General features: G+C 35.0%; 1 protein-coding gene across 2 annotated transcripts in view; it reads right to left on the reverse strand.

The window, feature by feature from the left end:
* Positions 1-26,612, reverse strand: part of PPP3CA (protein phosphatase 3 catalytic subunit alpha) — a 323,757-nt gene that overhangs the window by 20,818 nt on the left and 276,327 nt on the right. For both annotated transcript variants that reach the window (XM_090266340.1, XM_090266341.1), the window contains exons 9-10: positions 17,045-17,170; positions 14,601-14,675 (exon numbers count right to left, since the gene is read on the reverse strand). In XM_090266340.1, coding sequence (XP_090122466.1) covers positions 14,601-14,675; positions 17,045-17,170 — 201 coding nt within the window. The remainder of the gene's footprint in view (positions 1-14,600; positions 14,676-17,044; positions 17,171-26,612) is intronic.

Consider the following 26,612-nt stretch of genomic DNA (forward strand, 5'->3'; position numbering starts at 1 on the left):
CCAACCCAACTGATTCCAATTGGTTTCAATACCTTCCTACAATGATAAGAATCAAAGATAACCAGCTATATACAAATTTCATACTCAAATATATTAGAATGTGAAAAAGCTGCTTTTAAAAAATTGTTATTGTTGTTGAGTTGTTTTCTCTTTTAATGGGAAAAGCAGTTTTTCCCTTCATTATTATATTGGCCTCAAATGTCTCAGTTATGTTTCTTTCTTTTAAGGACTCTTAGCTTATTAACACAAGTGTATCCACACCATATGTTTTAAAATAAAACATTTTAAAAATAAAATATATTATATAAAAAAGTGTGCATATACACTAACATTTCACACTTTTTCAAAGGAAATAAATTTGAAGCTTATCAGCAAAATATAAGCTTCAAATTTCTTTCAACTCTTATTTCTAATTAAAAAATATATTACAGAAAACTCACCACTTTTCCACATTTGTTAAAAGTTAAACAAGTTTACCTCTGGAGGAAACCTATTCTATTTGAAAATGAAATTTTATCATGGTTTATTAATATGAAGCAGAGTTTAGACATGTCTCAAAATTTTATTTTATTTTTTGTCAAAAGAGCAATTACTGAATTTGAATAAAGGCTATTGATGGAACAAAGCATAAGGTAGTGAGATAAGAAATATCTCTTATTGTATTACATTAAAGACAAAAATTGGTTTGGTTCAATCCAAAATCAGCATCTTCGAAATACAAGACATAATGCAAAGGCAGAATATGACTTCAGATGGCTCTAAAAACCTTAGACGATGATGAAATTATAAGTATAGAGACTGTCTTATTTGGGAGAAAGCATGTTCCTAATTGGCTCCTATTAGAAAAACTATAGGACCACACCCTGTGCTACATAATCCCTAAACCTTATCTATTTTGTCTTTTCTTTCCGTAACCCAGTTGACCAAAAACAAATACTGAACTTCTATATCCCAAGGAAGTGATGCTATCCAAAGGGTACTTAGCTGTCCACCCAATTTTGCCCTCAGCAATGAGCGTGACAAATGCTTCAGCACATTTTCCTAGACCGCCAGGCACTTATGTCCTGGATTCAGGGGCAGCACTGGAAGCTCTGAATAATTGTGTTTGTTCTGATGGAGGAGCTTTCAAATTAGCCTTTTCGTTTGTTACTCATGCATCCAACAAAAGAATATCCTCCAAGAAATATGATTGCCACCTCCAACTTTAAGTAGTTGGAAAGTATATAATATTGTAAATTGTTATTTTAAAATTAAATGACTATTATACTTTTTAAAACCAATGGCATATAAATATCTTAGCAATTCCATCCCACCATCATCCATTAAAAGAAAAAAAATCCATGAACAGGACATTTATTGTTATTTAGAAATCTTATGTTAGTTCATTTTCTTTGAAATTGTATTTCCATTTCAATTTCCCTGTTTTCTATTCTAGTGAATTACATATTTCTACTTTAAAATATTTTTATCATCATACTGTACTTTTATGAAAAAATGCTGAGAAATTTAAATTAAATGTATTTTTAAAAATTTCCTGAGACAATAAGTCCCCAACTGTTCAAAAATTCCTTTGTAATCAGGATCACAGTATTAGTTGTATATAATAGAGCTAGATAGCACAGATATGACAAATGTCTACAAGTATTTTAAAAACACAAAAAATTTTATTGGCATGCATCCTTCAATGATAGGGATGGGAAGGAGATTGCACTGCCTTGATGAAGAAGATTTCCTAGACTGGAGTTTTTCTAACACATTTCTGTTTAGTACTCCAGGACTTAAGCATCTCAAAGCCATGTTCTTAGTGTTTATATCCATGGAGGGGCAATTGAGAAAGAGGAGGTGGGAAAGGAGAAGCTGCAATGAGGCCTGTAGCCTGCAGCTCAGGTGAGTTCCCATGGTCACTTTGAGGCAAGAGGACAAAAGGAAGCTGAGAATGTAAAAACTGATTCCCTTAAAACACCTCTTGAAATGTGTTTGGGTAACCCCACTAATACAGATATTCTAGTGTGCGAATGCTGCTTTATTAACAATTAGATTACTCAGTTACTAGAGCTCGTAGTTGTTGAAAGATCTCCTTGATTAGCCATAACTTGGGGAATCTGCAACGTTCATCCACTTAGGGCCAGTGTTGGTTAAAATTTAGTCCAAAGATATTGTTAGGTGCTGCTCCTCACAAAATAGCTGTATGCAGGCTTACATAAGTTGTTCTATCAGGCAGAGGGAAATACCTTCACCATAACAAAATAAAAACAAATTTAAATATTGTAAAAATTAATCTTTTTGAAGATTACAAACTAAAACTTGGAATACCTTTCTAATTTTGATTCTAACTCTACTATACATCCACAAGTGATAAAATGGTGAAATAATGGCCATGCACTCCAAATCACTGCAAACCACATACTATTCTGAATTTCTTCCATATGTTTCTCAGCTCAACTGAAATCTCATCATGTAATAAAACCTGCAATGGTGTGATGTTTGGCATAAAGCTATTCTGTCTTATATTCCATTTTGAAAGCAACATAAGATCCTTCAAAGTTTATATATATATGCACACACACACACACACACACACACACATATATATGTATATATTCGAGAATGTATATTCCAAATTGGCCCTTATAAAACTACAGGGCCAAACCATGTGCTATATAATCCCTAAACTTATCTTTTTTTGTCTTTCCTTTTCCTGACCTAATACATATATATTTTTAAGTCTCTCCTGAGTAATGGACTTTAAGGAAGGCTATGTTTTTTCAAGTATTAGGCTAGACTCTGTCTTTTTCCACTTCTCTTGTCACAAGACATAATTCTTTGGAGAGAAGTCTCAAAAATGTACAGACTACTTACAAATGTGAAATACCCGTCATTATTTGATTATGTTTCTTCTTAGTTAAAAGTTACTTTTGTTTACAAGCTCTAATTGATTCCATGGACTTCTGTTCTTCCAGACACTGTTTGATCTATTCAGTGACTTCTCAGTAGAGTTGCAGAAATTGGCTATAAGCATAATTCTAACTTGGATGGAAATTAAAGACTTGAATGTAGATAGAAAGCTTCTGTTGATTTTGCAAGAAACTATCACATTGTCAGGCTATGCCTTACACAAGCTTCTTCAATTTATTATATTCACCAAAGAAGTGAATAGCAAGTAAAATTCTACTTTAATGAACCTCTTTTCATGATAGAAACACATCAGTTTTATAAAGTGACAAGAGAAAAGCAAAATGAAATGAAATAACAAATGTCAAGTGAATAATGTAGATTTTTTTTGTCTAAAAGAGAAACAATCATAATACCTGAATGTATAATCTATCAAGAATTATTCTGGATATAAATGAGGCTATAACAGTTAAAAAGCTATTTATTAAGTACCTAATTGTGCATGCATGCTAAGTGCTAGAAAAATGCACTAAGACTAGAACTTAATTCTGGACCCATATTTATAAATTGATCAAATGCTAGAATATTTTAATGTTATCTCTGAAAATATAAAAAGCAAAGGGAAAAATGAACTAATATCATAGAATACTGTTTGACTGTCCCAAGTATTATACCCCAGATAGAAAGTTAATTGAGCATCATTTAATAGCACAATATAGAAGCAGAATTAAAGAATTAATGCAACTCCTTCATCTGACAGAAGTTGGCTGAGGCACTGGCAGGTACTGAGCTTATCTGAAACAAAGTCACTCAAAGCTCTTATGCTGCTGTTCAAGACTTAGGCTGTGTGTTCTGTCATTCCATGGGGGGGAGCAGCGAGGTTTTGTCCAAGAAGGAAAAACAGAGAAATGAGCATTAGGTTCTGGCCAATGACCAGTGCACAGGCAACTTGAAGAGGCAGGGTGGTTCCCAGGTCATGAGATTTTAACATCACTTAGGATGATTCTAAGAAACAGAAAAGGTTAGTTGTTTGCCTAAGGTCATCTGCTGGAAAATGGTGATCAGAGCCAGGATTCATTACAGTAGCAGGCTGAGTGACTTCATACATGGGTGGAAGAATGAAACAAGTAATATGTTCATTCATTCTCAACATTCAACAAACACACATGCCGGGTACTGTGCTACCTACTCAAGTGCATAGCACAGACCTTGGGTACGTGGTACATACTCAAACATGTTTGCTATTATTAAGAAAAAGAAAATAATTGTGCAGAAAAGAATTTTCCAATCCTACTAACAGTTACATTTCTTACTATAAATTAAAAGATTGATCGTGTGAACTTCATTACTAAAAAGCTGCCTAAAATGGGGCCTCATCTGTGTTTTGTGCCAGTCAGGCCACCACGCTGGACTCCGATGATGGCAAATTCACTGGGGAGAAGGCTAGCAGCCAGAATGATGCTGGTTTTGAGAAAAAAATAGACTACCCCAAAAGACGGGCTGACCAAACAGAATAAAAATTTCTATGAAGTTCTAGGAAAAAATGATAGAAGAGTTTTATAGCTTCTTATGAACTAAGAGTAATGACAAAAGAATAAAACATTTTTAAAGGGGTGAAGATAGACCAACTCATAAAAATATTTTAAAATTCGGTTTTTTCTGAGCATTTATTAAACTTTTCTATATACCTTTAAATCTGCCATCAGAGATCAAACAGCTCTACTAAAAGGGATGCTTTACAAAGTTTGGACTCGTAACACTAAATCTGTCTGAAGCTGTTGAATCAACTACTATTTATTCTCATATAAGTACAATCTTCAGGTTGAGAACCCGGCCCTATAAAATGTGTTAGTATAAAGAGAATCATGAAAGCTTTGCCAAAAACACAAGAAAAATATATCTTCTTTTCTTATGGTATCAATTTTCAGTAAGCTGACACACTACCTACTACAGTTCCCACAGGGAAGAATGACTTTTTCACAACAACCTCGACCTTGCTGGTGAGTAGTAATGATTTTCTAAGATATGGAGACACACATATCCACAAAATCTCTGCCTTTATTAAAGAAAAAAGTTCTCTACTTCAATACCTTTCAAATAGAGGATATGAGGTCTGTCTGAAAAAAGTCCAGCCATTATTAATACAATGAGAACAATTTGTGGAACATCGATGTAACCTGGCAGCTGAGGAGAGTGAACTGGAATGCGCATGTGTGAACAATGATGACTTCACTGTACTAGTCAGTGGGGGATAGTAGGCGTTGTTGAGTGAGCATGTGTACTGTGTGAACAGTACATTCAAAATGAGCGAGTACAGCAACAGATCTGTATCAGACTGTGTTAAGCTTGAGCATTCCTCCATGGAAACTATTCGGATGATTCAGAAGGCTGCAGCTATGGGCTACTGGTGATTGGCAGTTTCATCACAACAACACATCCACTCACGCATCATGTCTTGTGCAGAGTTTTATCAGCAAAATGTCAAACCACGCAGGTTAACCCCCGCCCCCTGATTTGGTGCCCTGTGACTTCTGGCTTTTCCCAAAACTAAAATCACCTTTGAAAGGGATGAGATTTCAGACCTTTGATGAGATTCAGAAAAATACAGCAGGGCAGCTGATCGTGATTGGGAGAACTGTGTGAGGTCCCAAGGTGCTTACTTTGAAGGGAATGAGGCATCATTGTCCTATGTACAATGTTTCTTGTATCTTCTTCAATACATGTCTCTTTTTCATATTACATAGCTGGAGATCTTTGGGACAGACCTTGTACATTAAGGTTTATAGAGTGCATGCTTATTTCCCTTCTTACTTTGTAACACAGATTTCCTTCTCCAATAAATTGTATAAATACATTTAATTGAAGTGTATGCTTAGATATGCAATAGCTAATGTTTAGTGTAAGTTGGCCAGTGTCACCATGAGTTGATGGAAGGCTTAAGTGCTACAAATATCAATGGTTTTTAAAGCTGTGTAAAAATATTGTATACGTGCATAATACACATATCTCAGGATATAATATAAATCTGAAGTATTTTCTAGAGTATTATTTTACTGTGAGCATAATATTCTAGCCAATGGTGAACATTATCCCATTATCAACCAATTAGGTATAACAGGGATATGGCTGGTTTTTAACTTTCACTTTGTTCTACAAAGTCTATACTTAAATGCAATGTGAAAATTATGCCAGGTAATAAAAAACACATTCATGCAAAATCATGGCAGTATAATATGAAGAGAAAGTAGTATGTCTGTGTTACTGTATCATTTAAATTAGCAACTTAAAAGGATTTTAATTATTGTAATCAAATATGATAAGCCAGATTTGATGATACTGATTACAGTATGAATAAAAAACACAAGGCACCTTTTTGTATGTCAAGGCTTCAAACAAACCATCAATAGCCATAAATATGATGGGAATGTTTACTCTACTACCTAGTACATGCCCATGCATTTTAAATGTTTCAGTTTTAAACATATACTGGATAATCAAATTTGTTTCCTTTTCATAGCTAACAATGATGAAAAAAAGCAGTTACCTGTACTATAAAGAGTACAGGGTACAAACAGTACATTTACAGTGACAAAAAATGATTTATCTTCTAAATTATACACTCAAGTATTAAATAATTGAAAAAAGATCAACAATAAACCTCAAGTTAATTAACAAGAGCTGAAGAGCAAAATACAAAGCCTTTGACAAAATACTGAATACTCTTTGTTTTTATAAATGTCTTCCTCTTCCCTTCTTGAATTATATCATGAAAGTTCAGTTTTTATAAAAAGAATTTAAAATTGGTAAATGGATACCCATTTTTGTATATAACTTACTGGAAAAATTATATGAATTTCTCACACGGACATAGTTCCAACAGCAGTAAAACACATAAAAATGCTTTTCTTTTCCTTGTTGATAGTTGAAGAGGACAAAAATGATGTCCTCTATGTGTCCTCCTTTAGTTATCAAATATTTCATCCCAATTCATGGCCTCTCCCTGACCCTTTAAACCCTCTGTGAGACTAGCATATTTAAAGCCAGTTTCATCCTGCACTACATTTTCAGTTCAATAAAGGCAGAGACCATGTGTGTGTTGCCATTGAATACACAGAAAAAGACATTCCATACATAAGTATTTTTATATAGAAATATAAATATATAAAATAAAATAGAAATATAACACAATATTAAAATTGAAATATTCTAGCCCTGGCTGGTGTGGCTAAGTGGATTGAGTGCCGAACTAAAACCAAAAGGTTGCTGGTTCGATTCCCAGTCAGGGCACATGTCTAGGTTGTGGGCCAGATCCCCAGTTGGCGGCCTGCGAGAGGCAACCACACATTGATTTTTCTCTCTCCCTTTCCTTCTCTCTAAAAATAAATAAATAAAATCTTTATAACAAATAAAAATAAAATTGAAATATTCTAAATTTTTTGGCCTTTTTTAATGATTTCAAAAATTTTTTTTTAGCTATTATAAAAATAAAATAATATTGCTATTTGCCTCTTTTCAATAATCTGATATCTGACAAAGTTATAGCCTAGTATTTTATTTTCTTGTCAGACTTATATCTTACAGTATTTTTCTGCATTTGGTGCATATATTTTTAAACAGCTGCTGCCTGAACTTACTTACACTAATCCTAGTTCTTATGCTTTCTCCCTGATCGCTCCTTTCTCCTTCAGTTGTTTATCTTTCTTCTCCAGCTTCATCAAGAAGGATGAACCAACCTTAGGGATCAGTCCTCTTTCATTCTTGATAGACTCAATTGCAGCTTTTAATTCCAAGCCTCTGTCACAAGCCTAGATTTTGTTCCCCATTTCCAGGACTCCATTTCCAAATCCTGCTTGAACATTTCCAGAGTTATATATGTCACTTTCACTCAAACTCTCCTCTGTGACTGAATTCATCTCTCCTGCAACTTAGGAGCCTTTCCATAAATGTTCTTATCCTCTGAGGCACCAAGGCTGAACCATCCAAATCAACTTTTGTTTCCTTTGCCCCACTGATGCTGTAGCTGGTAAGTCCTTGAACAGCTCTCTGGAATAGCCCCCCTGCCTTTTTTTTATTCTTAACACTATCATTGTTCAGATCTAATCACCTCAACTTTCAGATACTTAAGTTCCTAAATTATATCCCACTTATCCTTGGTTCCTTTTCCAAGCATTTTTCTAAGCTTAGAAAAAAAATTTGCTTTTTTCAAATACTGCTTTTATTAGGTTACTCCTCTGCTTACCAACTGTGGGTTATACCTCAGTGTTGACAAAACAAGAATCCTATTGCCACTCTGCTCCTCCAAGCTCTTTTTTTTTTTTTTTTTGTATGTCTATATAATTCTATTTTTTTAAATAGTAAAGTTTGCTGTTTTCTCCCCAAATGTTGTTATTGGACATACAATTTTTTTTTCCCAGACTGGGAACCTGAAATATAGAATGCTGGAATAATTCACTCAAAAAGGACAATAATAATGGCCACAAGAACGCTAAGCTAATGGCTCTAAGTATGTGTGCTGCCAGATGCACAAAGCAGAGAAGTTTTAATATGAAATTCATCTCAAACATTCAACATGGCAAAGACAAACAGTTTTGATAGAAAAGGACATGACCAAACCCTCTTCATAGAAGTGCTCCTCAAGGACCAATAAGATGCTGTGCTAGTCCCACCAATTCCCAACTTTGAACTTCTGCATAAGATTTCTGCATAAGTTTTTAAAGCTAGATAGAAAGAAGTGGAGAGACAGTCTGGAACCCGTGATATTAAATATAAAGAATCATCTAACAATTCAAAGCAGATGATGAAAGATAATTTTCTCATATACAATTTTAATGGTTTCTTAAAGGCATGCAAAGAACTGCTCTGATCCCATATTCAGTGACTTGCCTGTGGTTAACATTAGGATAAGGCAAAAATGTGGATAAAGGATGAGAGTTCCACCATGTGGTTTGCTCTTTAGATGAAAGCAAGAGACATAAATTTTAACTTAGTGCTAGTCTTTCTAGTAGAGCCTGAAACTATATTTGGCTGGAAATGTATTTGTTTTATTATATTGTTATTTCTTATTCTAAAGGATTTCAGTTTCACCTCTGCAAGTCTTTTGCCAGACTTATCACATATCATAGCCTTAAATATAATTTGTATATACAAACAAAAAAGTGATCTCAGGGTCTAAGATCTTAGGACCTAAAAAAAAGTTCCAAATAAATATTTGTAACTCATGAAACTGTCATTAGGTTTTTAATGCTTACTGGTACTCCTGACTTCCTTATTATAATAAACTTTAAAGAAGCCTTTGTGATGCAAATTGCATGATTTCTGTCAGCCCTCCCTCCCCTCAACCTGGCTTGGGGTCACTTACTAATCCTGGGTCTAAAATAAGTCCTTTTTATTAATGAGATTCAACTACCAAATGGGATACATATACTTGGATTTGGTCCCTCTAAACGTTCTGGCAAATACCAACCCCAAATTGAAACCAGGTTATCATATTATCATCCAAAATCAGAAGTGAAAACAAGAAACAAAGACCCCAATACATATAAATTAGATCTTCAAAAGACATGCATTGGCATTAAACCACTTCAAGACTTTACAAGATAATAGAAGTTTCGTATTTTATTTTCAACATAAAAGAACCACAGAACAATTGAAAACAGCAAACTTTTTCTGGATAGGCTATCAAATTCCTTTATTTTGTAAGGCAGAAGCTGAGCAGGAGAGATTCAAGACGTGGTTTCTACCCAGCAGAAGCCTAGGTAAGCCAGTGGACCTCTTACCGGCTCCAACGACAAAAATTTTAACATCATGAAACATAACCATAATTTCTCGGAGTAAACCATGGTTAAAGGAATAGAATGAAACTGTTCTATCTGCAGCTTATTTGACTTTCAGTGCCAAAAAATAATGCAAAATTTCGATTTCTTTATTTTACAGTATATTTATCAGAACAAACTAAAACAGATTATGTTTAGTTATGAATGTTGTTTTGTTAAAGAAAAAATAGCATCAGGCTGTTTCAAAGAAAAATATTTCAAACACTATACTCACAGGTGGTGAAGACTCAAAAGTCTGAGAATCAGGCAGACAGTTTGAATCCAGGCTCTCTTATTTCACTAGCTATGTGACTTTAGGCTTGATTTCACCTTGCCAAACCCTGATCACTTGATAAGTAAAATAGGGATAATCACGGTACCCATATCAACAGGTTGTTTTGAGGATTACAGACAATATGAATCATAATTTATAATTATGACAGGTAATAATTATAAATTTTTATAAAATGTTTTTGTCAAAAAGGTAAAATGAGTAGAGTTAACACATATAAATGGCAGAATGACGGCTAACACGTTAGCCATTGCCATCATCATTCAATGGTAAAAGAGCTGACAGAACCTGAAGGAAAAGCAGCAAAATTAATCCCACACCTTTCATTTCTCAAGGAAATGATAAGAACCCCTGTTTTCTACTGGTTATAGACACTAAGAATTCAACCTAAGATAAAAATTTAAGTTATGGATTGTAAAGACACCTTACTACATTTGACTTTTCAGCTGACCTTGGATATGCAGCAAAATATTGACAAGGGCTACACACAAATGACTCATAAAGAGATCCCCCCACCCAGCCACCCTTAAAATATAAAGCAATTTAAGGAAAGCTTTAATTAAGCCCTTTGCTGTCTTGATTTGTTTTCACCTCTATAGCCAATAAGCACAGGAACCTGATAGGCAGAACACAGGGCCGGCCCTCAGAGAGCAGACTTTGCAGGCTGCATGCAGGAGGGGCCAGATGAGAGGACTGGATATGATCCTAAGGTTGAAAATAACATTATCAAGAAAAGGAAAAGAATTTTCAATAAACTGTAGTTCCAGAGACAGTCAAAGAGTTCTGGGGAGTTTTACAAGTTGTTCTTTAAGCACCTTTGTATAGTTTTTGTGCCATATTTAATAAAGTACTAAAGAACATTACTGGTTGCTTACTCTGAAATGTAATATATCCTAAGTTAAACATATTTTTAGTTAATATTTTTGAGTTCTTTTTTTTTTTCCCCTAAGAGGGCATATATAATATATGAAATATAAGCTAAAGATTGTATTTAGAGGTCATAGCTTTTTCTCTGCACAACTGCAGAGAGCAGGATGATTGCTATAGGGGGCGGGGGTTAGGGGTGGAGGGATTGAGCAAAAAGGAAAAAGGACTCATGGACACGGACAGCAGTGAGGTGATTGCGGTGGGGTATGGGACATAAGGGGGATAAATGATAACAGAAAAAATCCAATAAAATATCCTATAATAACCAAAAATAAAGAATAAAAATAATATGATCCAGTTAAAGATTGAAAAAAATATAATAAATGTGGCAGAGTGAGATTTCAATGGTCTGCTTAGAAAGAAAAAATTCTTCCAAATGCCTCGAAAAGGACATTCACTTCTATAATTGGAATTAACAGGCTAAAAAGCAAATGCTGATGAGCAGAGCACACTGATTGGAACTAATTATTTTAAAGAAAAGCAGGTCACAGAACATATCCTTTCATGTAAGTGACTGAGAAAGTGGATAATAATAACTCACTTTAAATGAAGTAAACAGTGACTCTTGGTAATATTTAGCTGTGTAGGAATACCTGTACTGTTCAAATGTGCAGGCATTTTTGGCTCTAATACCTGGCACATAGTCAATGCTCAATACATGTTTACTGAGCAACTAGATTAATGTATAATTACAAACCTCTCCAGGTCTACTTATTCTATACAGTATGATGCAGGCTGGTTTGGCTCAGTGGACTGAGCGTCGGCCTGCGAGCTAAGTGTCGCTGGTTCGATCTTCCAGTCAGGGCACATCAGAGAAGGAAAACTCTGACTCCAAAAAACCTCCGCTGCCTTGCGGCATACCTCTTCAGGGGAAAGGCTAAGGGAGTAAACCCCGACAGAAAATCCGGAGCCGGAGTCCCTAAGGCGGTTTGACGTTGTAGTCAACACCGGCAACTCCTGCGGCGCACCTGAAGCCAAGCTGTATTGACTCCGTCTTTCCCTTGGACCCTTCACTGCAAAGAGAGGGGGGGTCTGCTGCATGGGCAACAGCAGACCCTCCATATCACCCTGCCCAGGCTCTGTAGCTTCAGCTTCACTGGAGAGGACACTCCAGCGTCATCGCAAGATGTCGATTCAACACGGGAGGAGACAGATACCGTGTCACTCCCGAGTCGGACTGCACAGCCATTCTCGGCGGTGCAGATAGACTCTTAAGAAGCTACACCATCGTCTCTCGAGACGGACGGCTGCCAATACCGATATTATATTGTTTATATTAATTATTGGCCAATGAACTTAACTACAATAGAGATTTGTTAACAGAGAAGTATCGTATTAATGGTAATTAAATTTTCTTTTTGAGGAATAAAAGGAAGACAGAGAAAGGCATGTATTGAAAAATGCTGACTTTTAAGATTTTCCTTTCATCAGGTTAGTATCCTTCCTTTCAGAAAAACGTTTCTGCCATCATGAAAATAGTGTCTCATCTGTTAAATGACATTAGTATCCATGGAAAAGTTAAGAGTAGCAAACTGTGGTTATATCATATGAAACATCTAGAATCTGGTAAAGCACAAAATATCGACTGATCCCCTAAATATTCCAAAATATATACAGGTAACCCCAGTATAACACGGTTTTTAGGTTCCTAACAAATGCAGTGTTAAATAAATCCGTGTTACATGAAACAAAGAACTAGTACAAAAAGGGGGGGCTAGGTTCCAAAAATTAAAAAAAAAAACTATATTTTTATAATTAAGAGAAATATCTTTATTAAAGCAACTTTAATCAAAAGTATTACATACAAATATGAAATAAGTAATGTTTCCTTTGTCATCACTACTAAACCCCATTAACCAAATGTGTTTTCTTTTTGACAAGATATCCTCATCCTCTGAACTTTCTTCAGCATTATCTTGATTTCTGTGCTCTTTTTCCAAAAAATCTGTTATTTTAGATTGCTTGCTTTTAGCTGAGAGATCCTTATAAATTCCATTATACGGTGCTAAGCACTTTTGAAATTCTCTCTTAAACTTTGTGCTCCTTTCAGTGCAAGGATCTTCATTGAAGAAATATGACTAACTGTTCATCTAGTCTAGGCCTTTCTTTATGCTTTTTAAAACAAGCTGTTTAACATCTTCGTTTTCATCAGTGCTATCATCCCCTAAGTTATCTTGGCACATTCCAGGTGTCATTTCCACTAAAAATGCTTCATCATTTTCTTCTTCTACCAGCAATTCTTGGATATCTTCTACAGTCATACAGTGTTAGAGTGAAACCATGTTATAGAAGTACCGTGTTATATGGGGAGGTTTCCTAATTCTCTACCGTGTTGGAGCGAAACCGTGTTATAAAAGTACTGTGTTATACAGGGGATGCCTGTAAATATATTTACTCAAGTTTTTACGACTATTCCTCAGGTAATTCTAACCTAGCACAAGTGTATATGTATGTCTGAATGTCTGTATATTTTTTCTCTCTTCTTCCTTATATTGTACATCTCCTTGCAATGTGATCCATGACTAGAGAATAATATATGGAGACAAGTAAGGACAACAAGTTATAGAAGGAGTAAAATTATGAGTTGGTATGGATAACCGTACTACTTTAAATTTACCTAAGTATACAGACTAAATTTATATGTGTGAGCAAACACTTTTATTTTGCTTTTTTGCCAACAGCGTTAGGTATTTTGCAGTTATAGATGTAACCTGAATTAAACTCAAGTGAATATTAAATCATGCTGTTCAGATATAACTTTCAGAAAGGGCCACTTTCTCTTTTCACTTTACGTAAGTGCAATTTTTAAAGGTAAAGATTTTATCAATTTAAACTAGCCACAATATCTGTTTCCCCTGCCACCTTCACCTTTTATTATAATTTGTGTCATTTTATTAGTATTAGATGTTTATGTATCAGTCTCACTGCAATTTCACCAGGTCATAGGAATCTTGGAATTCTGAATGCACCACACAGAATAGGTACTCATTAAATGTTTATGAAAATAAAGTGTGGTTTTGCACTTCCCTCTTCTAACTACATTTAGCTACTTTTCATTCACTTTGGGTTACTTTTATGAGGACCAGAGTAATTTTTCTCTCCACCTTTAACCTCATCAATCTTTGTCTTTTACAGAGCAAGCATACTTTTCTAAGGTAACTGAATATAAACAGCATCTTATAAAACAACAATAATTTTAAAACCTCACATTTTATTCATTGCTTATTAGATACAGAAAATATTGGGACTGATGTAAATACCAGCATATCAATGTATAAATATCCTCTTTTATAACAGACATCAAAATTTGAGTAATTGTCAGAAGCAACCTCACTTAAAAGGCCATTTTAATTAAAAGCTACCCAGTAAATGGTCACATTTGTTAAAAAAATAAAGGATTATATTTTTTTAAATCAAGGAGTCCAGAAAAGTTACTTATTAATGTGAGGTACTAAAAAATGGTTATTAAAATAGTTCACTACTTAATGTTTTCAGGATAATGAGAAAATTCTCTCATGGTTTTTGTTTCTTAAATTTTTTCAAAGCAAATAGAAATTATATTCTTTCATCTCAATCATGTTTTAAGTTTTAAAAAATCCAAATCTTAGAAATTCATTCATAGGGTTATTTATGAGACACTATGTAATTTATCTGGCACAAATGTTCAAGCCTCTTACCATCAAATCCATCTTCTTCCGACCCTAGTTCATCATCTGAGCAGATGTTGAGAACATTTACCAGCATCTCAGTCACTAAAGGGAAAACAAACAAACAAACAAAGTCCAGATTTTCTATTGTAAACTTAATTATTACTCTGGGATTTTTAATGAGCAGGCTTAGCAATAACATTTCTCACCTTGTTTGTATATAGAATCTCCTGCAAAGCAGTTTCTATAAAATCCAGGCCATAAAAGTTAAGAGGCTTTATGATTCTATGTGGACTCTATGATAAAGCTATTAGCTCATGCCTACAAAGTCTAGTGATAAGGTTTACAAGCTATAGGTCACCAGACAACAGACAAATCAAATATGTGGATGTAAATATGCTATAAATCTATGAAGGAGAAAATGAATATACTATAAATCTATGAAGGAGGTTACTTTTGAATATTTATTTGTACAAGATCTAGATTTAGACCAGGTTATAGACTTCTGTTCAGCAGGGACTAAGTAAATGCTGGATCTCTTTTTTATATATATTTTTTATTTTTTCAATTCTACAGAGAACCCAGCACAATGATAGGCATAAGGTGTGTGTTTAATAAAATTTGATTGATTGATTAATGTATTTGAAGTCATTTTGAGGATATTAATTAAAAAACTGAGTATTTTAATGTAGCTATTGTTACATTTAATTATCAAAAGTACTTCAAAAATAAAGGTTAGTTAAGTCTAATAAGAAATTTAGTTGAGTAAATAGATTATATAAAAGTGCTGTACACAAAAAATTACTATTGCATCACTTTTACCCTAATGTGTATAGCATTTACATTTAACATTTTTAGAAATTAGGCTGGGTACTATCACGAATGTGAAAAGAAGCTTGTCTGTTGTTTCTTCAACAACTACTTTTTAAAATCAATGTTCTTCTAGAATTGAAAATATATTATAAAGAGTAAAACTTCAGTGGAGCCAACATTAATCCAGAGCTTCAGTTTAATAATCAAAAGTGAATTATGTACACATTTACTGTTCTTTTATCATAGATGTTCAAAACCCAAATAACTAATGGAAACAACTCAACTCAAGGGTATTCAAAGGGTGCGTGGTAGTTTTCAGATGTGCACTGCTTCTGTTTCCAGAGAATATAACAGGTGACACTAACATCTGTGATGTGATCAGAGCAACATGAGGGTGACATGGAATGGTACTGGCAAACGTTTACCTGAGACTATTAAAATTTACTTTAGATATATTTTGACATACAAAGGAAGCACAACTTTCCTGACAATTCGTAACTTCCTAGTCATTTTTAAAAAATGCATTTAAAGAAAAAAATACTAAATACAGTAGGAAAATAAATATTACATATATTAATACATAAACAAATATTTCAGAAAATGTGTAGCTTTTCTCCGTGACCCTCTCAGAGAACACCCTTTTTCTGAAACGTGTGCCAGCGCCTATCAGTATGACAACGCCATTCACCTTCCCATGTCACGTGTCAGAAGATGCATGAAGAACGGTCCAGTCTATCACCCTCAGGCCTCCTGAACCAGAAGCGCATGCCCAGTGTCTGTGGGCCCTTCCCCAAACTTTTGCTGAGGTTTAGGTCAAAATTTAAAAATGAAACAAAGCAGGAAGGAAGGTAGGCAGGCAGACCAGTTCTTCTGGAAATCTGGGGCAAGTTAATAGACAACTTTTTAAATATAAATTTGTCTCATCTTGTAACACAGTTATGGCCGCTGTATTTTTAATAAACTATTTTTTTGTTATTGTACATGTAGTGCTTCCAAATACTGTAGTCATTAATCACTGCTATACAACAATCACTCCTAATATAGAAATGTGAGGAAAGCACTGCTATCCTAATCTTTTAATTTGATGAGTAGTTTGTAAAATAAAATAGTATTTTTAAATTATAACACAAAGAGATTAAAAGAGCAGTTATTACAACTTGAAGACAAATTATGTCTGTTATTTTTCAGTTGTATTATTCTGTGATATTAATTCTCCTAATATTATTTCTTTTATTGTCCCTTAATTTGTTCATTGCATTCTGTTAATAGGATACTCATTGACACTTTCAAATCATATATCTTGTGGTGCAATTTGTGAATTTTATTGGTTAGGCCAGTGATTTCCAATCTTTTTCATCTCATGGCACATATAAACTAACTACTTAAATTCTGTGGTATAAGAAAAATATATTTTTTATCAATTTGTTCATACCAGATGACTATTATTGTGTTGGCTGCTGTCATTTTTTATTTGACAATATAAAGGAAAAGAGGTCAGTGTCCATGACTAAACAGTCAGGTATTGCATGTTCTAAACATTCCTGTGGTGCAGCAGGTGAAAATCGCTGGGTTAGGTTAAAGCGTTTCATGGTAAAATAGCTCCTGTCTCCTCTCCTTCCTACACACTTCATTAAAAGTATTCCAGGTATTTTACAACACACCTTTTTCCCCAACAAATGGCAGAGACCAAGTGAAAACATCCATGAAATTTGGAAGCCAGTATGGATGAGGAGAACAGTTGAATTGCCTGATATTCATGACGTTGTTCTCATACTTTAATACTGCAGCTGAAAACAAACAAAAAGAGGAATGTTAGATTCACAAGCACATTATTTCTGCTTTTCCACATAGCTTTGATTGATCAAGAAAATTAAACTATTTGACTTAAGTTCCAAAACACCAAGGCAAATAGCCTAATTAATCGTGAATGGTTACAGTATTTATGGACTTAAACTTCACTCGGTGTAATGTAACTGTACAAGATATAAATGCTAAATATGAAATGGTGTCGTAATTTGCCAAATATTTATATAAAACAGTTAATCAAATATCTAATTGAATCCAAGAACATTCTGGTCTTAATTAATATCTAATGACACTAATAAAACTGGTATAGCTAAGTTAGTGTGAAATAATTTAGTATGTGAAGTATTTGAATAGAATTTATTTCTATTTTTTAAAAGGTATCCTTTTTTTTTTCCAGTAAAACTCACATTATGTATAAAAAATAGCTTAAATTATATTGTGTTCTTGACTTAATAAAGCAAATGTCTGGACTGAGTTCTGAATAAATTAATATGCTGATAACTGACTCTACCTTGATTTTTGGAAAGGATGGATCATCCATACTTTAAGAAAATGAATCTGCCTTCTCACTCTGCTTTCTGGATGTCTGTAGATTGCATTGAGCCTCACGCAGAGATCGTCAGCATCTCACTTCTAACCAGGTTTAGAAATTCATTCTCTAGTAATCCCGATACAGGATTAGTAGGTCTCTGTGAGTAGTTTCAATGAAGAAAAAGCTACCTATTTTAATGGGGTCATTTATTCAATGAATGGCCAATTTTAAGTTGTGGGAAATTTTCAGGACTGAACTTTGATAACATTTTATTTTTACTACCCTACTGTGGCATGATCAGCACTTAATTAGTTGAAATTATTGAACACGTCCTAGAAGATATTACTTTTTTTTTTTTCTGTTCTTACTTAGGGGTCTGAAATACAGAAAAATTAATTATTTCACCACTTCTTAATTTTTAGATTGACTTTTATATAAGGATATGTTGTAGCATGTGATTATAGATAATAAAACAAAGGCAGCCCTTAAAATCTATTTTTGAAAAGCAACTGAAATTTTACTGGGTTTGATTTTTTATATTAAGGTCTGCATTAATATCACTTCTTACTTAATGATATCTTGAACATAACATTGCTTTCATAACTCTATATTTGCTTTTCCACATGGAATATTTTCTCAGAAACCTCTGAATATCTGAACTCTTCCCATTCTTTATAGTGTCCTGTCCAAACACTATCCCCTCAGTGAAGTATTTTCTGATTTCTTCTGGTGAGTCACAAAAGCCCTTGACTTACACTTTTATATTGAATTTATCATTCATTTTTTAAAAAGATTTTACTTATTTGCTTTTAGAGAGAGGGGAAAGGAGGGAGAAAGAGACTAGAGAAACATGATGTGTGAGAGAAACAACAGTGATCGGATGCCCCTCTCATGCCCCCAACTGGAGGCTTGGCCTGCAACCCGAGCATGTGCCCTGACAGGGAATTGAACCAGCAGCCTTTCGGTCTGCAAGCCGGAGCTCAGACCACTGAGCCTCACCAGTGAGGGCTATCATTCAATTTTGGTCACTGCTATTCTATGTGTGTATGTAGATACCCAACGTTCCTTTATTCCTTTAAGGACAAGAACCATACAACACATTTTCTGTTTCTTTGTACTTCACATACCACCTTTCAGCACAGATGCTCCAGATATCTCCCCTACCATGTTTTTCAAGAAAATTCTTCCAAGCCCCACTTTTTTTCATATTTTCAAGGGTTTTTTTTATTTCCTTACACATATAAAAGTGATTTTATATTCTGATAATTCCAACATCTGAAATGTCTAGTCTGTTGTTTCTGTTGCCTCTCATGGTGGTTTCTTTCTTTGTGTTTGTGAAAATTTGTTTGTAGTCTGAAGATGCTCATTTTCCTTGGAGCAGAGGTTTTTACCCAGGGTGATTTGTAACCCCTCACCCATCCCGAGCGCCTCAGACTTTTTGGTTGTGTCTGGCATGTACTGGAGAAGTCAGAGATGCTGCTCAGTACCCTACAGGGCATGAGGGCCCCCAAATTTCCTTGCCCCAAATATCATTGTGCAAAGCTTGGGAACCTCTCCAGAAATGTCTGTCTCTCCCAATGGCCTGGCCCTGCCAACCTGGGACCATCTGAAATCCTGCCCTTGAGTCTCTAGGGACACACAGGCAACTGGGTGTTACTGTGCATGGAACACCATGGCAAGGTGATCCCTGCAGCTGAGGGTCAGCCTCAGGCAGGAGGTCTACTGATAACAGTCACCCTGGGGCAGACCTAGGTCCTGTCTCCTGCCTCCCAAGTTCTCTGGCTGCTTGACCCTTTCTCATATCAGATGGCTTCCAGAGCGTTTTTCTCATCCTGCTCCTCTCTATTCTGGCTACATGGCACAGTGGCACTGCTGCTGTTAAACGGTGGCCCAGAACTAATCTAATCTTGGTGGGTTTGATCAGTGCAGAATACAGGGAGGATACATAGTTTTCTGTGCTTTGGATACTACATATATTGTATTACAGCCTAATAATATGTTGCAGTTTTCAGCAGCTTGTAGAACACTAAGGTCTTTGCTTTGAATCATGTTTCTGCCTGACCAATGGGGAATTATAGGAATCAGAATCACAGACACTTTGAGGGGAAGAACTGCAGAAAGTGTAGTCAACATTGATATAAAGGGAGTTACGCTCCTCTTCCCATGGAATTCTCAATTCTGCATATATTTCTATAAACCCATTCTTCTTCACATTATCCTCCCATTTGTGCCATATGTCATTTAGCCTAAGAACACATTCACATAGTATTACACATGTAAAATGAAAAAAAAATTACGGTTAATTACTATATCATTGCATCTCATCCACCAGATGGGAAAGGTAAAGAATTTCCTATTTTTGCTAAGTGCTACCTGAGCAAAACCTCCATGGTAAGAGGTCTTTACTACCTTGAATACTGCATATTCATAGCAGGAGTGTATCCTCAGGTCTTCCAAACGTGTTTTAACATTCTAGCTTGCCTTTTTGAAGAGTAATTTTTCTGTTAAGTTTCTCCAAGTTTTCATTAGCATAAGGTTAGTAGAGCAAAAGGAAGGAAATTAAGTGTTGTAATGCCCTGCAGGAATGGGAGAGGCTTTATATAATATGTAATTTAATCCTTACTACAAATTTGAGAAGCAGGTGTGACTGCTCTTCTCTCAGACTAAGGAACAGAGGCTGAGAAGTGAAGCGACCTGCTCAAGATCATGCAAACAGTAACTAGAAGATCTCACTCATACTTAAATTCAGCTTTTATTGACACCAAATTCACTGCCTTTCCACCTTTCCCTTTGCCTCTCATAAATTATAAACGGATGAATTCTAGTCCTAGCTGTTATACTAATTTAAATTTCAATATGATATTCATAATTAAAGACATTTTAGCTTTTGCCAAAATACAAGTTTGAGAAAAACAAAGTAGGATACAAATTCACAAAAGAAGGTAAAATGGTTGTTTGGTAGCTGGGGGGATAAAGCATTTATTCATTTGACATTGCTCAGCACAATTTATCTGAAAGCCTACTCATAAAGCAATACTGTTTACAGATTTTATTTTTATTAACATCAGAAATAATAAATTTTAACGGTAGTTACATTTATTAAGCTTCTATTATATACCAGGCACTATGTTTGATCCTTTAAAAACAATCACAAATCTTCACAATATCCCTCAAAAGTGGTTCTTATCATCTGCATTTTGAAAATAAGCAAACAGAGAGGCTATTTGCCCAAGGTCACACTTGAGAAGCAGCAAACCTCACTTTGGGCCTGAATCTAAAGTCCCTGGTCTTTCTAGCATTCCATGATACTCCTACCCTAACTGCATAAATCATTCCTTGCCTACCAAATTTTGGACACAGATTCTCCTTCCACATTAATTCTTTTCTTAAAAAAAAGAGCACTGTCCTGGAAGGCCAAGAACAGGGACTGCTAGATGGATTTTGCAATTAATTACTCACAAAACCCAAGGTCACTAAATGTCTCGAGCTCTCAATTATCTCACTTAACTACATTGGTTTGTCTAAGTAACTTACGACTTCTTCTAGATCTGATGATGTTAATGAACTCTGGAACAAAGATCTCATCACTAGTGCAATGATTGATTAATATTCTCAGTAATATTAATAGAATGTTTTTATTATTTTACTATAGTTTAAAAAAATGCAAATATAACAATATGTACTTTTTTTTTCAGCAACATAAAATATTCATGCAAAAATACTTCTCAAATAACCTAACGAATAAGGTACTCACGAATTTTGATGTTTCGTATAACAAATATATATGTTATAAAAATACATGAAAAAAATTAAACCAAAAAGTCCCAAATATCTACAGCCACAAAATTCATAGTTAACATTTCATCTTTCACCTCCCACATCTTCCTCCCCTGCCACCCGCCTCTGACTGTCACTGGGATTACAAAGCTCAACTGGAGCCTAACAATGTGCTCTTCTCTGAAGTACTTGAAAGACATTTATCTCCAGTGCAATATAAATAATACAAATGGTTGTACTTCAAGAATCACTTGAGACCTCCTCCTGAGACCTTGTCTGAGAAACAGAGAAAAAAGGAACAAAGTCTCCCATCAAGGAACTCCTCTATCCACACGACCTAGTGTCATTGAACGATTGTAGCAGAGGCCTGGAGAGGGATTATGACATGTATACAAGTCTCATGTTAGTAATCATAATTCACAGCAGACTAGACAGCACAGAAACAGAGGCTCTTGTGTTGTACATGCAGGTATAAAGAATAGTCAGAAGAAAATTGGTGTAATAAAAAGAATATTAATCCTCATGAGTCTGGAGGCCTGTGTTCCAGTTCTTCTCGGATGCCAAAATTATGGTCTTAAAGATGTGCGATGACTTGGTCCAGTCATTTTATTCCACCTGTGGAACACTTCACAGGCATGTCAGACATGCTTATGAGAAGACATAAAATCAGTGACCAAGGGACTTGTCCTACTTGGGAACAGGGAAGGGCCACTGAACCCCTATTGTCTCTAATGGCACCAGTAGGCCCCCAAATACAGTGAAACCCAAGGAACAGAATCTATATCTTATTCCATTCCTCTGTATACCAAGCCACATAGTAATTGCTAGGCCACATCTCAATACGTAAACAAAAGGGGTCTTGCCTACTTTAAAATTTGAAATTTTGATGAGACACAAAACTCCACATTTCATAAGAACTTAATGACATATCTCACATCTTCTTGACAATTGTCATCACCAAAGAAGCTGATAACAGGGCAATAAGTGACAAACATAGATCAAAAGAGAGCTTCTAATTTTAAGAGAAGTTGTCAAAATATTGCTAGCAAGATGCATTGACTAGCTCACCAAATCACTAACTCAACACATTCCAAATGGATGTCAAGGGGAATATAAAGCTCCTTTTCTGAAAGCCTTTATTAACTATAATGCACTCAATATGCCGCAGGCATTCTTAGTACTACTAGATCTGTTTTAAAATAGGGGAGAGGAAAAGTCAAAAGAATGGAAATAAATTTTATTCTTTTTCTCATCCTTCTAGTAATTTTTTTTTATCTTCTTAATTCCAACTGACCATCCATTCCCATTTTCAGGAGATGGGACACAAAGATGAGAGAAAAGCAAATGCGGGCACTCCAAAGTCATTATAATCTATCCAGAAATAGGAAAAGAATGCGTAATAATACACCCAGGATGCTTTTTCTTTTCAGTTCTCTGACCTGCAGGTACCTGAGCAGAAAAACTAGTTTCAGCATGTTCACAGAAGGAAGTATGATGGCTTGATAGGGAAACTTTCTGAGGTGGGACCTATGTATTCACAATATCCTTTGGCAGTAGCTTATTGTTATGTTGGTACACTGCAAGAAAGGGTTTGCTATCATTTTTTAAAATTTGTGTTTTTCCCATAAAAATGTTCTTTTAGGGTAAAATTTTCATGTAAGATTTTGTGAAGATATTTATGTATACTCACATATATGCACAGTGTTCACTGTACATATTATATCATCTATAAACACAATATCTAGGATTCCTTCCATTTCAAAATCTGACTTCTGACGCATTTCCCTTTTTCATTTCTGCCCTGTAACTGTCCTCTCCTTGCCTGATAGAGTATGTTTTCAAAAGAGTCATTTTTAAATTATCATTAGAGATCTAGGTTAAGGAAAACTTACTGATTCATGAGGATTACTGTATTTGATAATGACTATACTTGTAACTCACTTTTTCTCTATAGCTCATGTCATTTAGAAAGATGGATTTCATGTCTTCAATTTTTAGGTAATTTTGCCATAATGATATTCTTGAGAAATTTAATGTTTCAATTGCTTGATTCAGTACTTAACATAAGGCCTTCAGAGGCCGATTCTCAGTAACTTCCATGTAATGACTGGATTTCAACCACCCTGAACTATTTTATTAATGGATACAGACAGTGGGCATATCTAATTTCCTTGAAGCTATTGATTTTGTATTTATCAAGACACACACACATCTTACTATATATCATCCTTGTATGCCTACATCCCAATCCTCTTATCTTGTACACCTATCATCCATGGCACCACCGACACTGACCCCTTCTTTAACTTTGTTATAAGTTTCCTACATAAAACTTGGATGGTAATACCTTACATGAAGAAAAGAGACATCACCAGATATATTTATAAAGTAATATGAACCCATATGACAATTGTGTGTGCATGTGTTACATGCTTCTTATTATGTTAGTAAATTCTGAACCAGGTCATTATTGAAATATAGAATTTTTGGTAAAGTGGTAAGAAGATGGAAGGGATGAAGAAGGTATAGATCTCTTTTATTCTCTTACAGGGCTTTGTGCCATATCTGGCCCATGGGTACCATTCAGCAGTGTCTGGTGAGGAAATGATCTAAGGACGGGAAATAGTGAAAGGAAGGACAAGACAAAGAAAGAGAGGAAGTAAAGAAAGAAGGCAGGCAAGCAGGCAAAGAAGGAAAAAGCAAAATAAATAAATAAATAAATAAATAAATAATATAAAGCATAAAACTTTTCAGAACACTAAAAATGTAACTAACCACATATAAAGAGAAGTCTGAGGGGAGCATGAGGGAATTTAGGAAAAAGGTGATATGTCACTTCAGAGGCTAAACTCTGTTTTAATATTTAAGAGTCTCCAAAATAGATAAGAGTAAAAATAATATTGGTTCTGTCAGTTATTATAGTAACTGTGTGAACTTGGGCAAATATTTCTCCTTATTTGAACTTTACCTTTTAAACTTGTAAAATGGGAATAATAATACCTGTCCTATCATTTTCAAAGTAAGAAGATCAAATATGTGATTAATACACATAATATACGCAATCAGATAAAATATTTGGCACCTGAAAAATGTAAAGTACCATAACTCAGTTTCAAATTCCTCAGGAAGCTACTGATTTTGTATTTATCAAGACACATGCAAACTATTTCAATAGTTTGCCATTTTATAATTCCCACCTAACTAGCTTGTGTGAACCTTGGCGAAAGTATGTAACCCCTTTGTGCCCCAGTTTTTCATCAATAAAATCAAGATTATAATGAAATTCATAGAACTGTTGACAGATTAAATGCATTTATTCATGGAAACGAAGCAATGGCTGGCAATTGTAAGTGTTCAATAGTTATTATTGTTATTATTATATGGTATTCATAGGAATAAGGTATATGACATTTGTATAGCATGTTATCCCAACTAAAGGAAAATACAGGGTGAGGCAAAAGTAGATTTACGGTTGTGAGTATGTGAAGCACGGAGCTTATTATTAAATTATTTTCCATATGAATTGAAATCTATTTTTGTCCCACCCTGCATTTACATTTAATGAACATATTATTACCAACCTAAGACTTTATAAAATATATACCAAGCTATATCACTCAAGGTAACAACGATAATGACAATGGTATAGGAAATTATAATCACAGGTCAGTGCCACATATTGAGTCCTGAATAAAAAAGGCAGTGAAAGAAGACACGGTTGACGCCTCTCTGCTGTGAATTTATCCATTCATCTCAGAGGAGGCTTCTCTGAAAATTAATCCAAGTTACCTAATCTCAAATTCTCTTTAGCCTTCAATGTCTACATAAGTTTCTTTTCTACCACCTCATATTGATAATAAAAAGGTAAAGACTAAGAGTTTTGTTCATGGTTTCTGCTTTGCTCCTTCATAAGTTCTTCTATATCATTTCTTGGTAGATTCTCCTGGGTTAATAATCATGAAAATTATCTCTCTAGCATGTATAATTCTACCAATATTCATCAGGGTAAAGAATAAAAGATTTATTAAATAAGCAAAGGAATACACTTTTTTTGGTGGAGTGGTATCTTACTGTTTTGTATCAGTAATGAAAAACCTACTTGGCCTACAATTTGCTAGCAAATATCAAGTAACAAAATGCTGTAGGGATATGTATTTACATTTTCTTTATTGATATATGTGATCTGAGCAAACAGTGACTGAACACCAATTAGTAGGACTTTTAGATTCAAGAAAGAGGCAGAAAAAAAAGAGTTGGGAAAATGGTGGTCATTGGACAAAGTATTTGGATTAATTCTACTCAACATGTAACGCAACTAGGATTACATTTATGCCTGTGGTTGTAAAGCTTCCAAAAATACTTAAAAAATGTTTATGTCAATGCCATGGGCTCTGACCACGATTCAGACAGGCCTAAGACTCTAGAGAAATGGCCCTCTGCTGTCAAAACTGCGCACCTTTGTAGGGTAGTAAGCTTTTTCATGTGCTGTATAAGAGGCACAAAACACTACCCAGGATTCCCTGGGCACTGATTCCTCCCTTCCAGAGACGCCCCAATCCCAGCCTCCCTCTCTCACCCAGGATAAGAATCTGAGCTAGCTGGTTCTGCATTCCGCTCCAGAACCCAGCAGACACCAGATATGGTGTATCTCTAAGTTTACGATGGCTAGTCCCGAACTGTGAAACAGGCCCCTAACACAGGTGTCTCTGAGTTCACCACGGCTCTCCCTGAATTGTGAAACAGGCTCCTAGTATAAAAGAACGATGGTGCAGTTTGGAATGAGAGGCTCAGGACTGGCAACACCATGCCATGTTGACGGGGTCACTGAGCGCTGACCGCTCCTGTGGAAGTCAGGGGTCTAAGGCAAGCTGGCCTCAGATATGCGGCATTTGCTCCTATATGTTCGCATCACGACTGCCAATAGGATTTTTACCTTATTCATTATATCAGCAATTCAACCTTCCCTGACAATGGTATCTTCCTGTCAAGCAATAAATTATCTTCCTGTTTATAAATGGTATTTTCCTGAAGCCCCTGACTAGTTTGTGACTGCAAAATATTTGAGGATGTTGAAAATGTCAGGTTTTGGTAAGACTAAAATGCTTTTGATGAGT

This window comes from Furipterus horrens, unplaced genomic scaffold (genome assembly GCF_987537825.1).
Source record: "Furipterus horrens unplaced genomic scaffold, mFurHor1.1.pri manual_scaffold_2, whole genome shotgun sequence".
Classification (NCBI taxonomy): domain Eukaryota; kingdom Metazoa; phylum Chordata; class Mammalia; order Chiroptera; family Furipteridae; genus Furipterus; species Furipterus horrens.